The 22,477-nt window shown below is 39.1% G+C and overlaps 1 protein-coding gene across 5 annotated transcripts in view; it reads right to left on the bottom strand.

Moving 5' to 3' along the window:
- The window catches only part of NEDD4 (NEDD4 E3 ubiquitin protein ligase), a 147,067-nt gene that overhangs the window by 95,399 nt on the left and 29,191 nt on the right, over positions 1 to 22,477 (bottom strand). For 3 of the 5 annotated variants that reach the window (XM_066388574.1, XM_066388575.1, XM_066388573.1), the window contains 2 exons: positions 18,825 to 18,903; positions 18,689 to 18,727 (listed from right to left, as the gene is read on the bottom strand). The exons of 1 other annotated variant lie outside the window; for it this stretch is intronic. In XM_066388574.1, coding sequence (XP_066244671.1) covers positions 18,689 to 18,727; positions 18,825 to 18,903 — 118 coding nt within the window. The remainder of the gene's footprint in view (positions 1 to 18,688; positions 18,728 to 18,824; positions 18,904 to 22,477) is intronic. One more of the 5 variants, XM_066388576.1, reaches the window with a different exon arrangement.

Genomic DNA, 22,477 nt, shown 5'->3' with positions numbered 1-22,477 from the left:
AATAACACCTAAATACCATCTGGCCCTTTAAGAAAAAGTTTGCTGACCCTGTCCTAAGACATTCACTGTACATTATCTATTAATTTTTTCCCTCTGTATATACAATAGTACTGGATAAAAACCATCCTTGGAAGATGTGAGAAAATCATTCAAACTACTTTCTGCGTTCTGTGGTTCACGTGAGGATTCTGGTTGAGAAAGACAGAATTAAGTTTGGACAACCCTGAATCCAACTAGTTGGAACCCCCAAACAATAAAACGTACAGAGGGAAGAAAATCATTATAGAAATTATTCACACAAAAATTTTCAGAGCTGAGGGAAACAGCTGTCTTTAAATTGAAACAATTAAGAAAGGTCCAACACAATGGACTTTTAAAACTGTACACACAGGCTTGACCTGTGGTGGTGCAGTGGATAAAGCGTCAACCTGGAACACTGAGGTTGCCGGTTCAAAACCTTGGGCTTGCCTGGTCAAGGCACATATGGGAGTTGATGCTTCCTGCTCCTCCCCACCTTCTCTCTCTCTCTCTCCCCTCTCTCTAAAAATCAATAAATAAAATATAAAATAAAATAAAACTGTACACACAAAGCATATCACTATAAAATTTTAAACACTGGGATAAAGATCATCATCAAATTTTTCACAGAGAGAAGGATCAACCCCTAAGGGACAAGAATCAGACTCTCTGACTGAAACACAATGCTCAATGAAGACGAAGCAATGCCTCAAGTTTCTTAGGAGAAATTATTTTCGAACTAGAAGAGGTGAGGGCCAAACTTGGCCAAACATAAGTTGGCTATTTTCTTATCTCTTATGACTGGAAGTCAATTTGAGACATGAACATATGAACTCTTGAGCAACACAGAAATAATGACCAGAAAAAAGACACAGTTAAAAAGTGTTTAGAGAGGTAGGGAGGATGGGGTACCAGAGTCTGTTGCTTTTTATTTTAAGTGCCTTTATACTACCTCATTTTTTAGCTATTTGAGTTGTTTGATGAGATTTTATTTATCTATTTTTTTTTTCTTCTTTCCCAAGTGAGAGAAGGTCTAGATAGACAGACTCTCACATGTGCCCCAACCAGGATTCACCCAGCAACCCCCATCTGGGGCCTATGCTCTGCCCATCTGGGGCCATGCTTGCAACCAAGCTATTATTAGCACCTGAGGCAGAGGCTCCACAGAGCCATCCTCAGCACCTCGGGCAATGTGCTCAAACCAATCGGGCCATAGTTGCAGGAGGGGAAGAGAGAGATACAGAGAGAAGGGGTAAGGGGACAAGTGGAGAAGTAGATAGATGCTTCTCCTGGGTTCCCTGACTGGGAATTGAACCCAGGACATCGTCACGCCAGGCTGATACTCTACCAACAAGCCAGAGCTGAGATTTTTTTTTTAATGTATTAAAAATAGGAGTAAAGCTATGGTTACAAAATAGTTTACAAAGTCATATTTATAGGAAAGATGAAAGCAGAAGAAACAAAAATAAAAATATTGGAGATAAGTTTTCTGAAAAAAAGGATAAGTATGTAGCCTAACGAGGTGGTGGCACAGTGGATAGAGTGACGGCCTGAGATGCTGAGGACCCAGGTTTGAAGCTTGAGCACAGGGTTGCTGGCTTGAGCATGGAATCATTAACATGATCCCATATTCACTGGCTTGAAGCCCAAGGTCGCTGGCCAGAGCAAGGGGTCACTGACTCAGCAGGAGCCCCTAGGTCAAGGCCCATATTAGAAAGCAATCAATGAACAACGTGCTGCAACTATGAGTTGATGCTTCTCATCTCTCTCCCTTTCTGTCTGCCTCTGACACTCACTAAAAAAATAAATAAATAAAAAATAAATAAAAAAGGGGGATAAGTATGTAAGTATCATATATAAATGCATTAAAGATGAAATTTTCATGGAAGAACAAAAAGTATGGATAAGTGTCAATTCATTCCATGGTGTTCATAAGAAACTGAAGTTCCAGTAATTTACTGGTGGATTCAGGGGAAAAAAAAATGTATGCATATTTTTTAAAAAGTTTTATTGAAATATAATTCACATACCATACAAATGACCCATTGAAAGTGTACAATTTGATGGTTTTTAGTATAGTCATAGAGTATGAAACCACCATCATAAATTTAAAACATTTTCATCATCTCAAAAAGAAACACAACTGCCTGGTCTGTGGGGGTGCAGTGGATAGAGCATCGATCCGGAACGCTGAGGTCACCAGTTCGAAACCCTGGGCTTGTCCAGTCAAGCCACATACAACAAGCAATCAACAAACAATGAAAGTGAAGCAACTATGAGTTGATACTTCTCACCACCACCACCACCCCCTGTAAAATCAGTAAGTAGATCTTTAAAAGAGAGAGAGAGAGAATAAACCTCATTTAAAGAGAAAACAGAAACACAACGCCCTTTGGCAGTCACTCCTGATTTCCTCCTCACCTCCCCATTCTCAGGCAACCTCTACTTTCTGTCTCCATAGATTTGCCTATTCTAGAAAATTAATATAAGTGGAATCAAACATGTGATCTTTTGTAACTGGCTTCTTCCACTTAGCGTAAGTGTTTCCACTCCTCTTTATAGGGAATAATGTTCCATTGTAGGTATACACGCCATTTTGTTTATCTATTCATCTGGGGTTTTTCTACCTTTTCACTATAATCAATAATGATGCTATGAACATTCATGTACAAGTTTTTGTGTGGACATACGTTGTAAGTACATTTTTTTTTTTACAGAGACAGAGAGAGAATCAGAGAGAGGGATAGATAGGGACAGACAGACAGGAACAGAGAGAGATGAGAAGCATCAATCATCAGGGGTTTTTTTCGTTGCAACACCTTAGTTGTTCATTGATTGCTTTCTCTTATGTGCCTTGACCACGGGCTTTCAGCAGACTGAGTAACCCCTTGCTCGAGCCAGCGACCTTGAGTCCAAGCTGGTGAGCTTTTTGCTCAAACCAGATGAGCCCGCGCTCAAGCTGGCGACCTTGGGGTCTCGAACCTGGGTCCTCCGCATCCCAGTCAGACGCTTTATCCACTGCGCCACCGCCTGGTCAGGCTGTAAGTACATTTTAAAATAAAAACTGTAAAAAGTTAAATAAAATAGGTAAATATTTTTACAAGCATTAAGCATTAGATAACTAAAGTATCTAGCATTTTTATTTACTTGTTTTTTGTTTTTCTATTTTGTTCCTCTATAGTTAGCTATTTATTGATATAATCAATAAATATAAAAATAAATTATAGATACATAGCCATAGAAGAAAAAGCCAAATAATCAAAAAGTTACATAGTGAGTTATAAATTTCTCTTTTATCCTTGTACCACCATGAGAGAAAATACTGCAAACAGGTTCTTTGGTCCTTCCAGAAGTATTTTCTTCAAATCCCAGCATTTGAGAGGGCATTTTAAAATTTCTGTTTTTACACAAAATGTTGTATTACATACACAATGGTTTGCACTTTTGTTTCTTTGTTTAACATATTTTGAAACTAATGCTCTGTCAGTATATATACATTTGCCTTTTATTTTTAATTATTTATTAATTTAGAGAGACAGAGGAAGGGAGAGAGACAGAAAGATAGAAACATTGATCTGTTCCTATATGTGCCCTGACCAGGGATTGAACTCATAACCTTTATATATTGGGACTATGCTCCAACCAACAGAGCTATCTGGCCAGGGCTACATATGTCTTTTAAAATACCTGATGTGGGCCCTGGCCGGTTGGCTCAGCGGTAGAGCGTCGGCCTGGCATGCAGGGGACCCTGGTTCAATTCCCAGCCAGGGCACATAGGAGAAGCGCCCATTTGCTTCTCCACCCCCCCTCCTTCCTCTCTGTCTCTCTCTTCCCCTCCCGCAGCCAAGGCTCCATTGGAGCAAAAGATGGCCCAGGTGCTGGGGATGGCTCCTTGGCCTCTGCCCCAGGCGCTAGAGTGGCTCTGGTTGCGGCAGAGCGACCCGGAGGGGCAGAGCATCGCCCCCTGGTGGGCAAAGCGTTGCCCCTGGTCGGCATGCCGGGTGGATCCCGGTCGGGTGCATGCGGGAGTCTGTCTGACTGTCTCTCCGTTTCCAGCTTCAGAAAAATACAAAAAAAAAAAAATACCTGATGTGGATTTCAGTATATAGATGTACTTAGTGCTTTATTAATGGGGTGTCCCCTTCTTCCTAGCCAAAATAATTCTGATTTTATTCAAATACATGCCAGGGATAGATAGCCACTCACTACCTTCAGGGACTGAATCCTAAATCCTCTAAGCCTCAAGGTAACTCAGTCTCCTGACCAAAAACACTGGCTTAGAAATAAGCACATGATACCTGGCGCAAGAGATATGATCTAAGTCTCCTAGGGGAACTTTTGGAAGTTTCAAGAAAAACACGAGGGAAACACTCTCCCATTTCTGCCTCTGGACATCATCAAGGGAGGCTATGACATTTGGAACTGCTGCAAACACCTTGTGACCATGGACAGAAAGCCAGGAGACTCCCAGAGAGTCTTGGTCAGACATGACTGTTCAGCTGCTGCAGTCACCACCCTTCCTCTATGTGTGCTTCTGGTGGTTAGAGATAATAAGTGTGCTTTTTGTTTAAGACAACATTACCTGTTACTTCAGATCTGTTACTTGAAGCTGAAAGCATCCTAAATGATACACTTCCTCAAAGGGCCTTTCCTAAATCCTTAGATTTAGGGAACCCCCTAAACTCTCTAATTTCCTCCTGACTTTTACTCCCTAGCACCTGGTTTTTACTTTCACAATGCACAGCACACTGGTAATTATTTTAAGAAACTTGTTCATAGGGGTCTACAGTAGACAGTAAGCTTCACTGAGAGGGAGCAGGCTGTAGCCATTTCATTAAGCAGCTATCACACCAACTATGTGTGTGTGTGTGTACGTGGAAGAGTATAAATAATCAATAAAAATACCAGAATATCACACAATCAGTAGTGGTTTTATGGAGCTTAAATTAAGGCTGATTTTTATTTCTCTTTATAAAAATATCTATTTTGTACAAGTTACACTGCTTCTGTAACATAATACAAATATATACATGAACATATACACATTATGTAAATATAATATAATGAGTATGAATACTAAAGACACAAAACGAGCACCGCAGGAACAGAGGGAATGGAGTGGGGCTGCCCTTTCATACATTCCTGCACTACACGTATGCAGAGTACACAGTGTCTACACTGCACCTAATGGGACTTTTCTCCCTTCTGTAACTTGCCTCCCTTGGTCTCATCTGAGCAACTGTAAGCAGTATTTACTATAATTTGTTATTGAGCACTAACTGCAATTGGGAGTGTCTCCTGTTTGTCTCTAACAATACCAGCTTTCCAGAAAAACTTTGTACTTCATGTTTTCTCAAAGATATAAAGGCTCCCTTCAACTCCTGACCACAATTTCCATTTGACCGAATGCCCAATAACTAAGCTTTTACTGTGGTATATTTTCTCCATAGATATTTTTATGTGAATATATTCAACTGAAAATATTCTGGGCTATGTAAAAATAATGACATAAAGGACAAAGAGAGCCTGACCAGGCAGTGGTACAGTGGATAGAGTATCAAACTGGGACGTAGAGGACACAGGTTCAAAACCCCAAGGTCGCCTGCTTGAGTGCGGGCTCATTCAGCTTGAGCGCAGGCTCAACAGCTTGAGCACGGGGTCACTGGCTTGAACGTGAGATCATAGACATGATCTCATGGTCGCAGGATTGAGCCCGAAGCTGATGGCTTGAAGCCCAAGGTCGCTGGCTTGAGCAAGGGGTCACTCACTCTGCTGGAGCCTCCCCCAACCCCCTGTCAAGGCACATATGAGAAAGCAATCAATAAACAACTAAAGTGCCGCAATCAAGAATTGATACTTATCTCTTTCCCTTCCTGTTTGTCTGTCCCTATCTGTCCCTCTCTCTGTCTTTCTCTCTGTCTGTCTGTCTGTCTGTCTCTCTCTCTCTCTCTCTGTCTCTCTCACACACACACACAGGACAAAGAGGAAAATAGGGGCCCATACATAATAATGTCCTTTGTACAGAGAGTACTAAGTCATCATGTATTTTCAGTTCTTTATGTAGCTGTGATAAATTAACATTGATCCACACAAATATATCTAGTTATCCTTACAATAAATTTGCAAAATTCTGATAGAAATAAATGTGCTGCCTATGATCCCAGAATAAAGTAATGCTGGCTAGAACACTTGCTAATAGTGAAATTATGGTAAAAGAAACTATGGTAAAAGGCAGTAGAATCATGAACCTGGTTTATCACTTACAAATGACCTTCTTTCTTATTTTTTGTGGTAGTATCTCTAATTCAAAAGTAGTTCTGACTTACAAGCATCCTTTTTTTTTCATGCCATAAATTTATTTACAAACACATCCAGTATGTTGTGTTCAATAGTGTAATACATTTTTCAAAGAGACTGTACCTCTTAAAATGATCTTATCCGTTTCACAGATTAACGAAAACATCCTTATTTTTTAAGCAGTTGGTGTCTTACTATAAAGAAAGATGCAGCCAATCCAGACTCAAAGAATAGTGTTATCATGGCTAGTAACTGCCACTTATCTTCCACTGGAAATGGCAAACTCCTCCCTGGGCCCTCCTCATAGCAGCTCCCATGGACCACAGAGGTTGTGAACCTCCGAATGCTCTGTCCCACCCTTTATGCTGTTGGAAGCCTTGCCAAAATCGCAGAAACAGAAAGCGTCATCACACCAACTCCCTTTCACACAACCTTGTTCCCTCACAAGCATCCTTTCTCATTATATGTCAAGATTAAAAATAATGGAAAGATTTTTATTTATAAATATAATTTTAATTTTTTTTAATTAAAAAGTTTAACTACAATTTTAATTCCTCTAACAGATAGCCATATTTTCTATTTCTTTCATAATGGTTTTGCTATATTTATGGCCTTTAAACTAGTATCTTTTCCATTGTGCTAAGTTACTAAAATTATTGCCATCGAGTTGTCCACAGTATGACCTGATTTATTTTTTTTGTTTATACAATGTTCCTTCATTCCTGATATTGGTCATTTGAGGGTTTTTTTGCCTTTCTCTTTTTTGGCCTAGCTACAGAATATGAAAAAATGACATTGGTTTCATTAACTTTCTGTACTTTTTATCTATTTTCCATTTCATTAATTTCCATTCTTATTCTAATTTCCTTCCTTCTACTTATTTTTTATTTTTATTTTTTGCTGGAGTTATAAACCTGGATCATTGATTTTTAAATTCTTTTTTTTTTGTATATAAGTATAGAAAGGTATAAATTTTTCTAAGCACCAAGTTAGCTCATCCCATATTTTTGATATGTTATGCTTTACCAACAGTTAAAATGTTTTCTAAACTTCCTTATAATTTCTTTTTTAAGCCATGGCTTTCTTTTTTCTTTTTTTTTTCTGCAAGAGAGAGAGAGAGAGAGAGAGAGAGAGAGAGACAGGGAAAAAGATGAGAAGCATCAATTTTTCGTTGCAGTACCTTAGATGTTCAATGATTGCTTTCTCATACGTGCCTTGATTGAGGTGCTCCAGCCAAGCCAGTGACCCCTTGCTCAAGCCAGTATCCCTGGGCTCAAGCCAGTGACCTTGGGCTTCAAGCCAACAACCTTTGGGCTCAAGCCAGCAACCATGGGGTCATATCTACGGTCACACGCTCAAGCTAGTGACCCTGTGCTCAAGCTGATGTGCCTGCATTAAGCAATGGCTTATTTAAAATGTTGCTTAATTGTCCCAAAGTTCAGAGGTTACTGGTTCAATCCCTGGACAGGGCACATACAGTAACAGAATGATGTTCCTGTCTCTCTCTCTCTCTCTCTCTCTCTCTCTCTCTCTCTCTTTCTTGCTCTCTCCCCCTTCCTCCTCCTTCTCTAAAATCAATTTTTAAAAATTTTAAATGTTTCTTAATTTCCAAATATTTGTGGATTTTCCATATATATTTGTGTTGCTGGATTCTGTTTTAACTCTGTTATGGTCAGGAAACATATTCTGTTGAATCTCAACCTTTTAAAATGTACTCAGACTTGTTTTATGTCCCAATAGATGGTCTCTCCTGGTAGATGTTCCATGAGCATATAAAAATGTATATTCGTCAGATATTAAATGTAATGTTCTATACATGCCAAATAAAGTTGAGTGATAGTGTTTTTCAAGTCTTTTATGGTCTGACCAGGTGGTGGCACAGTGGATAGAGCATCGGACTGGGATGCGGAAAGACCCAGGTTCGAGAACTTGAGGTCGCCAGCTTGAGCGCGGGCTCATCTGACTCGAGCAAAAAGCTCACCAGCTTGGACCCAAGGTCGCTGGCTTGAGCAAGGGGCTACTCAGTCTGCTGAAGGCCCACGGTCAAGGCACATATGAGAAAGCAATCAATGAACAACTAAGGTGTCGCAACAAAAAACTAACGATTAATGCTTCTCATCTCTCTCCGTTCCTGTCTGTCTGTCCCTATCTATCCCTCTCTTTGACTCTTTTATGTACTTACTGACATTTTTTGTCTAGTTGTTTTACCAATTATTGAGAGAGAAGTAATAAAATCTTCAACTACTCTGGATTTATTTATTCTTCTATTTAGTTCTATCAATTTTGCTTCATCCTGAAGTCTACTTCATCTAATGTTAACACAGCCATATCTGGGTTTTGTTTGGGGTTTTTAGCTTCATGTTTGCATGGTAAATCTTTGTCTGTACTTTAACTTTTAGCCTGCCTGTGTCTTTATACTCAAATTATATCTTCTGTAAATAGCATATAGTTGAATCTTGCTTTTTAAAAAAAAATTGAGATAGTTGGTTTTATGACTATTATTGTTCTATTTCTTTCTTATTTGTCTTTATTCCTCTTTTCTTCTCTTTTATTGAAAAAATATTAGCCTGACCAGGTGGTGGCGCAGTGGATAGAGCATCTGACTGGGATGCGGAGGACCTAGGTTTGAGACCCCGAGGTTGCCAGCTTGAGCACGGGCTCTGGTTTGAGCAAAAGCTCACCAGCTGGCTCAAGCAAGGGGTTACTCAGTCTGCTGAAGGCCCACAGTCAAGGCACATATAAGAACGCAATCAATGAACAACTAAGGTGTCACAATGGATAACGAAATACTAATGATTGATGCTTCTCATCTCTCTCCCTTTCTGTCTGTCTGTCCCTGTCTATCCCTCTCTCTGACTCTCTCTCTGTCTCTGTATAAAAAAGAAAAAACATTAATGATGTGACTGGTGGTGGCACAATGGATACAGCATCGACTTGGGACACAAAGGTTCCAGGTTCCAAACCCCGAGGTCAATGGCTTGACTGTGGGTTCATCCGGCTTGAGCACAGGGGTCGCTGGCTTGAGCATGGGATCATCAACATGATCCCATGGTCACTGGCTTGAGCCCTCAGGTCAAGGCACGTATGAGAAACAATCAATAAACAACTAAAGTGACACGACTACATGTTGATGCTTCTCATCATCTCTCTCCTTTCCTGTCTGTCTGTCTCTCTAAAAAAACCTTTTTTAAATTAACCAAAAGCCCTGGCTGGGTAATTCAGTTGGCTGGAGTGTCATCCTGATATACCAAGGTTGCAGGTTTAATCCCTGGTCAGGGCACGTATAAGAATCAACCAATGAATGCATGGATGAGTAGAACAACAAATCTCTCTCTCTCAAATCAATAACTAAAAATTTAAAAGTGTTTATTAATCAAGTATTTCTTAGTATTCCATTTTATTTCCTTTATTGGATATTTACCTATAATTTTGTTTTAATTTCTTAGTAGCTGCTCTAAGGATTTTAACATATATCCTTAAACATCACAATTGTAACAGAGTTGAGGCACTTGGATCTTTTTCAGAAATCTTTCCAGAGAACCTGCATAGATGATTGACAGCCTCTAGTTGACCATACACCTTTGAATTTACCTATTGTGTTCTATTTGCTTGCTACCAAAGACTGGGCAACAGGGCCATTCTTGCCCGACACAGGACCTCTCTAACAAACAACCTTTGTTGGGAAACTCTCCATGAGCCCAGATGAGACTTTCTCAAAATGGTGCTGCAGTGTAAGCCTCTTCTTCTTCCTCTCCGATCCTTTCTCACCTGTCCTTGCACAGGTGTTAAGTCTACAACATGATGAGATGGTTCTCCCTATTTCTGTCTTCCATCTTTGACCTTCACAGGTGCTTTCCTAATAAACCTCTTACACATTTAATCCCATCTTGGTATCTGTTTCTCAGAGGGCCCAAGCCAACACTGATGGCATGGGTAGTTGGGTTTTAGGACCAGCCCACACTCAGCTGGCAGGCCAGGAGCTCCCCTCCCCATCCTGAACTGAATGTGGGACACATAAAGTTCTAGGAATAAAGTGATAGCCCAGTTCCTAAAGATTTCTCCAGTGGTGTCCTGGGGATATGTCCTGGTGGAGGTGATCACCCTTGCCAGTGTGATGTTCTAAAGGCACTTGAAAGATATGGGGAGAACAATGCCTATATAAACAATGGAGTTGGCTAGTTATTTCTAAGCTGTATCAATTACTTACAGATAGATAATGAGAAATCAAAGGCAGTTAAACAGTTAAAGGTTAAATATAAGAGACAGAGGGCCCCTTTGGTAACTTAGAAAGAGACCTGTATTTCCTGGAGTAGAAAAGAAGACACAACTGAGGAGAGTCTCAACTCTGGCAAAGTTGCAGAGCTCACAGACTAATAATGCTCAACCACTACAGGTCTAATACTATGTTCTAGTCAGAGCCCTGGCTGGGAAAACCTGAGCCCCTGATGTGTGGGATAGGAGGATCTGGGGGAATGCTCCTGAGATTTTGGTCCTGCAGGTCCCTAACTCTCAGAGCCTGCAGAGTAGCCGATCCCTCTGTTATAAGAGCTAGCACTTCCCTCACGCGAGAGGACAGGACCGAGTCCTCTCTCCACAGAAAGAGGGATCTCTCCTCAGGAGTTTCTCTAATTTCTCTTCTGGATGTCAAGAAAATAACCAGTGTTAAATCTCAGTATAACCCAACTGAGCCTGATAAAGGATGAAGAAATTATTACATCTGGAAAAAGCTTCAAGAATTAAACAACATGTCCTAGCAGGAGCCAGAGAATACCCCTTGGACTACAATGCTTGAGCAAAGGAGCAGAAACTTAAGACTAGATAAGTAAGATTTCATTGACTTGGGATTTAATATCCTGTCAAGGACCCCATGAGATGAAGCAAACTTACTGCTAGGGTGGCTCCTGGAAGCCTGAAAACATGATGAACCAAGTGGAAATGCCTGAACTGCCCTGGCAGATGGCAGGACAAGGAATCAAAAGGGCGGTGAAAGTGGCCTTGCTAGAATGAAAATATGTATGTATATTAATTACATGAGGCCAAAAGAACTATTAGACTTTTGTGCCCAGACAACACACCATTAACCATAGTCAACAGGCGTGTTGGTGAAAGGGGCAGCAGCAGCACCAAGAAGTGCAGTGGTGGCTTTCTACTGCATGCTGGGACTGACGGTAGGCGAGGGGTCACAGAGCTGGGCTCCTTAACAGCCATGCAAAGAGATGATCCTCCCCTTCTCCAGTAATAGAGGCCAGCTGGTGGTATTTCACTGACAGAATCAAGGGGCCTACAATTATTATAATGACCAGGCAGACGAAAGGGGCAGTAGGGCAGACTGGACTTGACCTGCAGAGTATAAAGCATGGCATCCCTAGGGCAGGTGGCCAATGAAGGTGCTACTTAACACATACAGTCACAAGAAGACAACAAAGAAGTACTGTATGTGGCTAAAGGCAGTTTCCCCAAGTAAAGAGAAAATCACAATCCTTTGTCCAGTTCCCCAATCTGAGCCAATACGTTGATCCAAAGCCCACTGACTAAAGAAGTGACCTCATCCTTAGAAGGAAGATTCTGCATCACTGTAGGAAGGGTATATTGTAATGATTCTTACCCTCCTCCTCCAAAAGGCCTATGGCCATTTATTTTGATGATCATATACCAGGAAAAATGAATACTCAGTCATATGGAGGACTGTTAGAAACAAGGTCTGTGCTGACACCTAGAAACTCAAAGCATCATCATGGCTTCCCTATCAGAGCAAGAACTTTCAGGGACCGGATAATGAAAGGAGTCCTGACTAAAGTTCAGCTTACACAGAGTCCTCTGGTTCTTTGGATCCACCTAGTAGTCATTTCCCTGGTTTACAAATTCAAAATTGGGAACAAGATACTGGAAGTTGGATCTCCTCATCATCCCCACCACATTGATTTCATGGCTTATAGGACATGAGCTCATAGTGAGAAGGGGAAGCCTCTGAAATTGTCCTCCCTCTGGTGAAGATAGTAAATATAAAACAATATCAATTAAAAATGACAACAAAAGCATAAGCAACAAAAGAGAATAAATAAATACTAGAAAAAAATAGATAATTTTTAATCAAAATTAAAAACTTTTGTGCTTCAAAGGACACCATCAATAACATCAAAGAACAGCTTACAGAATGGGAGAAAATTTTTGCAAATCATGTTTCTGACAAGGAACTTGTGATGCAGAAATATAAAGTACAACAACTTGCCTGACCAGGTGGTGGCACAGTGGATAGAGCATCGGAATGGGATGTGTAGGACCCAGGTTTGAAACCCTGAGGTTGCTGGCTTGAGCGCGGGCTCACCAGCCTGAGCATGAGGTTGCTGGCTTGAGCATGAGATCACAGACATGACCTCATGGTTGCTGGCTTGAAGCCCAAGGTCGCTGGCTTGAGCCCAATGTCACTGGTTTGAGCAAGGCGTCACTCACTCTGCTGCAGCCCTCCGGTCAAGGCACATATGAGAAAGCAATCAATGAACAACTAAGGAGACTAAGGAGCTGCAACGAAGAATTGATGCTTCTCATCTCTCCCTTCCTGTCTGTCTGTCCCTATCTCTGTCTCTGACACACACACACACACACACACACACACACACACACACAACAACAACTTAATAACAAAACAGCAAATAACCCAATTATAAAATGTGCAAAAGATCTGAACAGACATTTCTCCGAAGATATACAACTGGAAAATAAGCTCATGAAAATATGCTCAACATCCTTAACCACAGAAAAATGCAAATCAAAACTACAATTAGATACTATTTCACACCCAATTAAATACTAGTTCACACCCACAAGGAGGGCTATAACAAAAAGACAGATAATAACAAGTATTGTCAAACATTTGGAGAAATCAGAACTCTCGTACACCATTGGCGGGAATGTAATATGGTACAGCCACTTTGGAAAGCTGTTTTGCAGATTCCCAGATGATCCAACAATTTCACATCTAGATATATACCTCCCCAAATGAAAAGCTATGTCCGCACAAAAACTTGTACACTAATGTTATATTTACAGCACCATCATTCATTATAGTTAAAAAGTGGAAAGAGCCTGTCCTGTGGTCGTGCAGTGGATAGAGCATTGACCTGGAATGCTGAGGTTGCCAGTTTGAAACCCTGGGCTTGTTCAGTCAAGGCACATACGACAAGCAATCAGTGAACAACTAAAGTGAAGCCACTATGAGCTGATGCTTCTCACTCCCCTGTCCATTCCTCTCTCTGAAAATTAATGAAATCTTAAATTAAAATTTTTTTTAAAAAGTGAAAAGAGTCGCCCTGGCCGGTTGGCTCAGCGGTAGAGCGTCGGCCTGGCGTGCGGGGGACCCAGGTTCGATTCCCGGCCAGGGCACACGGGAGAAGCGCCCATTTGCTTCTCCACCCCCCACCCCCCCCTCCTTCCTCTCTGTCTCTCTCTTCCCCTCCCGCAGCCAAGGCTCCATTGGAGCAAAGATGGCCCAGGCGCTGGGGATGGCTCCTTGGCCTCTGCCCCAGGCGCTAGAGTGGCTCTGGTCGCAACAGAGCGACGCCCCAGAGGGGCAGAGCATCGCCCCCTGGTGGGCAGAGCATCGCCCCTGGTGGGTGTGCCGGGTGGATCCCGTTCTGGCACATGCAGGAGTCTGTCTGACTGTCTCTCCCCATTTCCAGCTTCAGAAAAAAAAAAAAAGTGAAAAGAACCTAAATGTTCATCAACTGAGGCATGGATAAATAAAATGTAGTTTTCCGTAAAATGGAATATTATTTGGCAATACAAGGACATGAAATACTGGTACATGCTATAATCGGATTAAACCTTGAAAACATTACGCTAAGTGAAAAAAGTCAGACACACAGGACCATATATTGTATGATACCATTTATGTGATATATTCAAAATAGGCAAATCTAAGAGATAGAATGCAGACTGGTGGTTGCATGGGAGAAGGGAAGGTGTTGAGGAAAACAGGGAGTGACAGCTTGTGGGTATTAGATTTCTTTTTGGGGTGATGGAAATGTTCAAAAGATGATTTTGGTGATGGTTGCACAACTCTGTGAACTAAATTGTATACTTTGAGTGAGTGAATTTTATGTTATGTGTATTAAATCTCAATAAAGTGGTTTAGGAAACCAACAAAACCACTCCAAACTCATGGGAATGTTAGAGGTTAGGACCACCAGAAAAGACCTAAAGGATGCAAGTGTGGCTCCTATAATACGTTCACTTCATTTTCTAGTCTGATCCCTGCAAAAAACAGATCCTGGGGAATGACTCTACCTGCACCCAAGTAATAGCTCCAGTCTCCTGCTGGTTCCTGGAGCCAAGGAGTCCAGAATGTCCTTGCAGCAGCTGTAGGCTGGTTTGATAGGACCCTTGCTATGTCCCCTGCAAAGTGTGCTCCCTTTGGGGACTTGGACCCCTAACTTAGCAGAGTCTAGAGTTCCAGGAATGAGAAGCACATAGTCCTCCACTGGGTCTCTGGCAATAATGGTAAGTGGAACCACTCTTACTTCTACTTTGTTCCTAGACCAGTGTATACTTTCTGTTGCAAACAGAGCCTCATATTGAGGTCTCTGGTGTAATGAATAAACAGGCACCCCATCTTTGCAGAGTACTGCTTCCATATTGGTGCTTTGGTTGTGCCTTCAATAAGCCATTCCAACTCTTTGAGGCTGCCTGCTTCTGGAAGGTGAGGCAGGTGATGTGACCAGTGGACCCCACGGTCAAGGATTCATTCCTGCACCTCCTTCTCTGTGAATTGGGTCTCCTGGAAGGATAAAATGTCGTGTGTATGTCCATCCCTATGAAACACGCATTCTGTAAGCCCCCAGATAGTTGTGCTGGCTGAGGTTCTGCAGATAAAAAAGGCAAACCCATATCCAGAAATAATTTAAGGACAAATATCTGGCCCATTCAGAATGGTTGGGTCCAATTTAGTAAACTTACCACAAAGTGGCTACAGTCATGAGGTTTAATAAGTGGTCTGCAGTTATATCTTCTTATAAAGTTTTTGTTTGGTTTTGGTATCAAGGTAATATTGGCCTCATGAATAAACTGGAACGTGTTCTTTCTTATTCTATTTTCAGAAAGACATTATAAAAATTGAAATTATTCCTTATGTGTGTGGTAGAATTTAACAGAGAAACCATCTGGGCCTGAAGTTTTCTTTGTTGGAGGTTTTTAACTTTAAATTCAATTTCTTTAAGAAACATAAAACTTTTCAGGTAATCTATTTCTTCTTAAAATTTTGGTAGTATGTGTCTTAAAAATTGATACATTTTATTTAAGTTATTAAATATGGGCACAAGGTTGTTCACAGTATCCCATTTAATGGCTATATCCATTTAAAGTCTATGGGTTCTGGAATGATGCTACTTGCCAGGTGAAATTTAGATTAATGGTTCAAGATCTTTCTTCTTTTCTTTTTTTTTAAATTTTATTTATTCATTTTAGAGAGGAGAGAGAGAGAGAGAGAGAGAGAGAGAGAGAGGAGAGAGGAGAGAGAGAGACAGGGGGGAGGAGCTGGAATCATCAACTCCCATATGTGCCTTGACCAGGCAAGCCCAGGGTTTCGAACTGGCTACCTCAGCATTTCCAGGTTGACACTTTATCCACTGCGCCACCACAGGTCAGGCTCTTTCTTCTTTTCTAATGTAGTTTAATGTTATATGTTTCCCTCCAAGCATTGCTTTAGTTGTATTCTATAAATTTTGATGCTGTATTTTTATTTAATTCTGTTAAAATATATTTTTAATTTCCCTGAAGAGTCTTATCTGATCCATGGGTTATTTAGAAGTATGTTGTTAACTTCCAAATATTTGGGGATTTTTCAGATATTTTTATGTCAGTGATTCCTACTTTAATTATATTATAGTCAGATATCCTTCTTTGCATGATTTCTATTCTTTTAAAATTGCTAAGGTTTAGTTTTTGGCCCAGCTTACTCCATAAATATTTCATGTGCAATTGAAAAGACCATGTATTCTGCTGTTGTGGGGTGAAGAGTCTATAGTGTCAATTAGGTAAAACTTAATTGAGAGTGTTAGAATTTCTATTTTTTACTGAATATTTTGTTCTATTTCTACTTATTGACTTTTGTCTATTTCTACTGTCTCTCAATACCAAATGTATTGAATTCTCCTAGTTTAATGGTATATTTGACCATTTCTCCTTTCAGTTCTACCATTTATTGCTTTATCATTTTGAAGCACTGATCTTGGGGGCACATACAAAAGACTTCTTGATGAATTTGCTCTTTTTTAATTTGTTTTTGGCTTTTGGGCTGTATCTCATTATTTTTTAGTAGTTGTACTAGGAATTACAGTATATATACTTAGCCTTCTACGGTCCATTTAAAGTTAATATTGAACCACTTGAAGTACAATGCAGAAAAGCCTTGCAACCTGCAACCAAAAAGTTCACTCTACCCTCACTCTATTCTGTATGGTTATAATATGTACTATACCGACATAAACTAAAAACTCTGCTAATGTCATCATTTTTCTTTCAACTGCCATATATATTTTTTAAAACTCAGAGGAAAAAAAATAGTCTATTATAATGAAAGACATTAACTATTTCTGTTGCTTTTGTTTCTGACGTCTTAAATTTACCTCTGATATCACTTACCTTTAGCCTAAATAAGTTCCTTTAGCATTTTCTTTAGAGCAAGTATGCCAGCAATAAATTATCTTATTTTTCCTCAGACCCAAATGCCTCTATTATATATTATCATCCCTGAAGGATATTTTTTTAAATATGGAATTCTGAGTTAACCATTCTTTCTCCCTTTCTAACTTAATTACACAGTTTTATTATAGTTTCTGATGAGAAATGCATAGTTATTGGAACATTGTTCCTCTATGCATGATGTGTTATTTTCCCTGGCTGCTTTCATGATTTCTTCTTTTTCTTTGATTTCAGCAGTCTGATTATGTGTCTGAACGTTGTTTTCTTTGCATATACTAGGTTTGGATTTCACTGAACTTCTTTAATCTATAAATGCATATCTTTCACCACATTTAGAATTTTTTTGGCCATTTTTTCTAAAATCCTTACTTTCTGTTCTTCAAATTAGATAATTTCTGATTTCTTTTTGAGAAAGAGAAAGAGAGAGAGAGGAAGGAAGAGAGAGAAGCGTCAACTCCCTGTTCCACCTAGTTGTGCACCCATTGGTTGCCTTCTCCTTCATGCCCTGATTGGGGCTCAAACTGGTGACCTCGGGATCCAGCAGGTTCCCTCAGGGGTCAAACTGGCGACCCCAGGATCAAGCCAGAATCTCTGGGATCGAGCTGGCCAACCCGAGAATCCAACCAGTAACCTCGGCACTCCAGGACAACATTCTAGCCACTGCTTCACCGGCCAGGGCTCTGCTGATTTTTCAAGTTCACTGATTCTTTTCCCTGTTATCTTCATTTTGTTATTAAACTCATCTAGTGATTTTTAAAATTTCAGATATTATATTCTTAAGTTTTAATATATCTATTTCATTCTTTTCTATGGTTTCTATTTCTCTGCTAAGAACATCTATCTTCCCATCTATCATAAGAGTGTTTAGCTTTCCGTCATGGAGCATAGTTATAGTACTTATAACAGCTGCTTTGTAGGGTTCCACTGATAATTCCAATGTCCAGATCATCTTGGGAGTGACATTTCTTGACTGCCTTTTCTTTTAAGAATTGGCTATACTTTCATGGTTTGTTGTAGATGAGATAATTTTGGATACATATTAAATATTATGTGGTGAAACTAGATCCTGCTAAAAACCTTAATAGCTTTACAGCTGTGTATAGAGAATCAGGATAAAGACTCTGACAGACAGGCATGTGGAGACATTGTCAGTTTGAGGGCCCTCTGGTGGAGCCTGAAATAACTGCTAACTGCAGTGTGCTCTTAGGGAAGCGTGAGGCAGTGTAAAAGGGAAGGCAGGAGTTTGCACGAATGGTGTAAAAGAAGAAATGTGTACACTTACTAGTAGGCCCTCATCATCTCTTGCCTGGATCAGTCTATTTAATAAATGACTGGGGAGCCACAGATATTACATTATCTTTAAGGGAAACCACTAAAATATGCTAAATTGGAATAAGACGACCATATAGTCTCTAAATCAGAATTCAATTAGAATAAGGTAAATCCAAGTTTTTAATAATCTTTTACCCCTTCGTTACCTTACATATATAGTTTTTCATAATAAAATAAATTATTCCAGGGCCATGTTATCTTGGGAAAGCCTAGATTTAACTTTTTAAATTTTAAAAAAATCTAGACAAATTCTTATCAGATACATTTTAGAACATTATAAGTGAATACTCATTCCAACCTATTGAAAAAAATTTTGTTATTTTAATGAAATAAAATGCATACTTACCCTGAACAGTATTTCTTCATTCCATTTTGGATTCAAACTCTAAAGACAATAAACATAGCATAACTAACTTTTGTATTTTGTCATATAAAAATAAAACAATATATTTAAAAATGTTTTGAATCCTGCTAAGTCTGACCTTTTTAATGGTTTTCGTTTGCACACTTGTTAAAACGCCTTTCATTGGGTCATATAATGTCACTCTCACATAAGGATCACTGTTAAAATTGAGAAAAAAAAATTAATTGTTGCTTATTCCCAAACGTAGATTACTCAAACTATAAAAATCATAGAACTTTCCTTGTTAACAATTTCTACAATAATTTCTACAATTAAAAGTAAAGGTTTCCTAGGCAGAACTAAATATTAGTAATTTTTGCATCTTGTTATAAAGCTACTATACCATGTGAGTGAAATATGCAAAGAATTACAAAGCAAACCTTTTATGCACAACTTATTGATTTCAAACCTTTTTAGATGTTAAAATTTTTATTTTATTTATTATGTTCTTTCTTCTTTTGAGTTAAGATGGTTAATTCAATGATTTTCAAGAACTAGCTTTGCAAGACCTCAAGTTGTATAAACTCTTTTTACAAAATAAAGGCAAAGTGCTTTTAGTTCAAAATAATTGTCATATAACCCTTTTTACAAAGAGACATAGAAAAGGAAAAGCAAGACTTTGCCCATTTTGAAGTGGCCTTTTTATCATACTATTATTGAGTTACAAGAGGTCTTTACAGATTATGAATTAAAGGCCTTCGTCAGATATATGTCATGAAAATATTTTCTCCCTATCTGTGGCTTGCCTCGTCCTTTTCTTAAATGTGCATCTTTCAAACAATAGAAGTTTTCATTCCTGATGCAGTTCATTCCCACATTTTTCTTTCTTTTACGGTTCACCTCTTTTAAGTCCCATTCAAGAAATCTTTGTGTAACACAGTAGAGCAAATATTTCCTCCTATGTGTTCTTTCAGAAGTTTTATAATTTTACTTCTTACATATTTTCAATATGTTGTGCGGTAAGGAACAAGGTTATGTTCCATACAGAGAACCTGTTGTTGAAGTACTGTGTACTAAAAAGTCTATCCCTTTTCTTGAAGTACCTTAACTCTTGATGTCAAAAAGTTATTGACCTAGCCCTGGCCATGTGGCACAGTAGGTAAAGCATTGACCTGGCACACAGGAGGTCACAGGCTTAACCCCCGGTCAGGGTACGTACTAGAAGCAATCAAAGATGCTTTTCTCTCTTTCCCCCTTCCTCTCTCACCCTCTCAAATCAATGGAAAATTTAAAGCTACTAACCCACTTTGTAGAGTATATGATTATCCAACCACTATATACCTGAAACTAATAAAAAAACAGTATTGAATGTAAACTGTAATTGAAAAATATATATATATATTTTTTTGGTATTTTTCTGAAGCTGGAAACAGGGAGAGACAGTCAGACAGACTCCCGCATGCGCCCGATCGAGATCCACCCGGAACACCCACCAGGGGGCGATGCTCTGCCCATCCGGGGTGTCACTCTGTTGTGACCAGAGCCACTCTAGCACCTGGGGCAGAGGCCAAGGAGCCATCCCCAGCACCCGGGCCATCTTTGCTCCAATGGAGCCTCGGCTGCGGGAGGGGAAGAGAGAGACAGAGAGGAAGGAGAGGAGGAGGGGTGGAGAAGCAGATGGATGCTTCTCCTGTGTGCCCTGGCCGGGAATTGAACCCGGGACTTCTGCACGCCAGGCCGATGCTCTACCACTGAGCCAACCGGCCAGGGCCGAAAAATAAAAATTTTTAAAAGCAACTAACCATATATACGTGTCTGTGTATTTTACACTCTATTATATTCCAGTGAACAATATCTTTATTTTTATGCCAATGACATTCATTCTGTCTTCATTATTATAGCTGCAGTATGTCTTGATATTAGGTAGCATAAGTTCTCCAATTTTGTTATTTTTCAAAATTGTTTTGGCTATTTTACATCACTTGATTGTCCATAACATATTAAACATATTAAAATTGGCTGACCTATTTCTTTAATACAGCATACTTGGATTTTGATTGGCATTGTGCCAAATCTAGTCAATGTGGAGAGAAATACCACTCTAGCAATAATAAATCTTCCAATCCATGAGCATGGCATGTTTATCCAATTAATTTTGACCATCACTTCTTCTCAGCGATGTTTTATAGTTTTTCAGTGTACAGTTCTCACAAATCTTTTATTAAATTTATTTCTAAGTTTTTTATTTTATGCTACTGTAAATGGAGATTTAAAAATGTATTTTTCAATTGTTCATTAGTAGGATATAAAAATATAACTGATTTTGTTACCACAACTAGATCTTGTAGCCTTGTAGCTTATTTGTTCTAGCAGTATTTTTTTTTGTAGATTTCATAGGGTTTTCTATGAACATAATCATGTTGAAAGCTTTCTTCCTATTCAGCGTATTCAGACTTCTATTACTTTTCTTTGTCATACATTACTAGAACAGCCAGTACAGTGTTGAATTGAGTATAAGAGCAGATAACCTTGTCTTATCCTTGAGTTTAAGTAGAAAGTTTTCAGGACTGTCATCAGTGAGTTGATGTTAACTCCAGGTTTTTCACAGATAACCTTAATCAGGATTACAACATTCACATCTGTCCCTAGTTTACTAATAGTTTCTATCATGAATAGGTTTTAAATTTTGTCAGATGCTTCTACTGCTTTTATTGAATTGATTGTCTTTTTCTTTTATTCTGTTAATATGGTGAACTATACTGATTAATTTTCAAATGTTAAGTCAATCTTGCATTTTATTCTTAGCTTGCTGAGCATTTTTATCACATATAGTTTTAGATTTTGTCAAATGCACCTTCTACACCTATTAAAATGATCACGTGTTTTTTTCTATATAAATATAATGAATTAAATTGATTTTTTTTAATGTTGAGCAAATCTTGCAGTCCTAGGAAAACTTCTACCTGGTCATATATTGTTATACACTGTTCAACATAGGGCTATTCAAGTTTTCTATTTCTTCTGTGATTAATTTTAAGTGAGAAGAGGGGAGATAGTGAGACAGACTCTTGCATGTACCCTGATCAGGATCTGCCCAGAACCCCATCTTGGGCCAATGCTCTAATCAACTGAGCTATTATTAGCACCTGAGGCTGATGTGCTTGGACCAACTGAGCCATCCCCAGCACTTGGGGCTGATGCTTGAACCAATCAAGCCACTGGTTGTGGGAAAAGAAGAGGGAGAGAAGAGGAAGAGGGAGAGAAGGGGGAGGGGTGAGAAACAGATGGTCACTTCTCCTATATGCCCTGACCAGGAATCAAACCTGAGACATCCATATACTGGGCTGACGCTCTATCCACTGAGCCACCAGACAAGGCCACTTCATATATTTTCAAGTTCAGTTAAAAGGCACATATAAATTTTTATCTTATTTTATTTTTCTTTATTTAAAGATTAATTTAAAAAAAAAAAAACACGCAATTTTTTATTTTTATTTTTATTTTTATTTTTTTATCCTTTTATTCCTTTTAAAATCTCATTAATACTACCAAGAAAACCACCCTCAGATGCCATTAAAGAAGAGAAAATCGATTATCATGGATACAAAAGAAAGAGAGGTAACACAGAGAGATGAAGAAAAATCTATGGAGAAAAAATTTAAGATATTGGAAACCTTGGAGTTAAACGACAGAGAATTTAAAATAGAAATCCTAAAAATACTCAGAGATATACAAGAAAACACAGAAAGGCAATTGAGGGAGCTCAGAAAACAACTCGATGAACACAAAGAG

This window comes from Saccopteryx leptura, chromosome 6 (genome assembly GCF_036850995.1).
Source record: "Saccopteryx leptura isolate mSacLep1 chromosome 6, mSacLep1_pri_phased_curated, whole genome shotgun sequence".
NCBI classification, from domain to species: Eukaryota; Metazoa; Chordata; class Mammalia; order Chiroptera; family Emballonuridae; genus Saccopteryx; species Saccopteryx leptura.
This window is presented reverse-complemented; position numbering and strand designations above follow the sequence as displayed.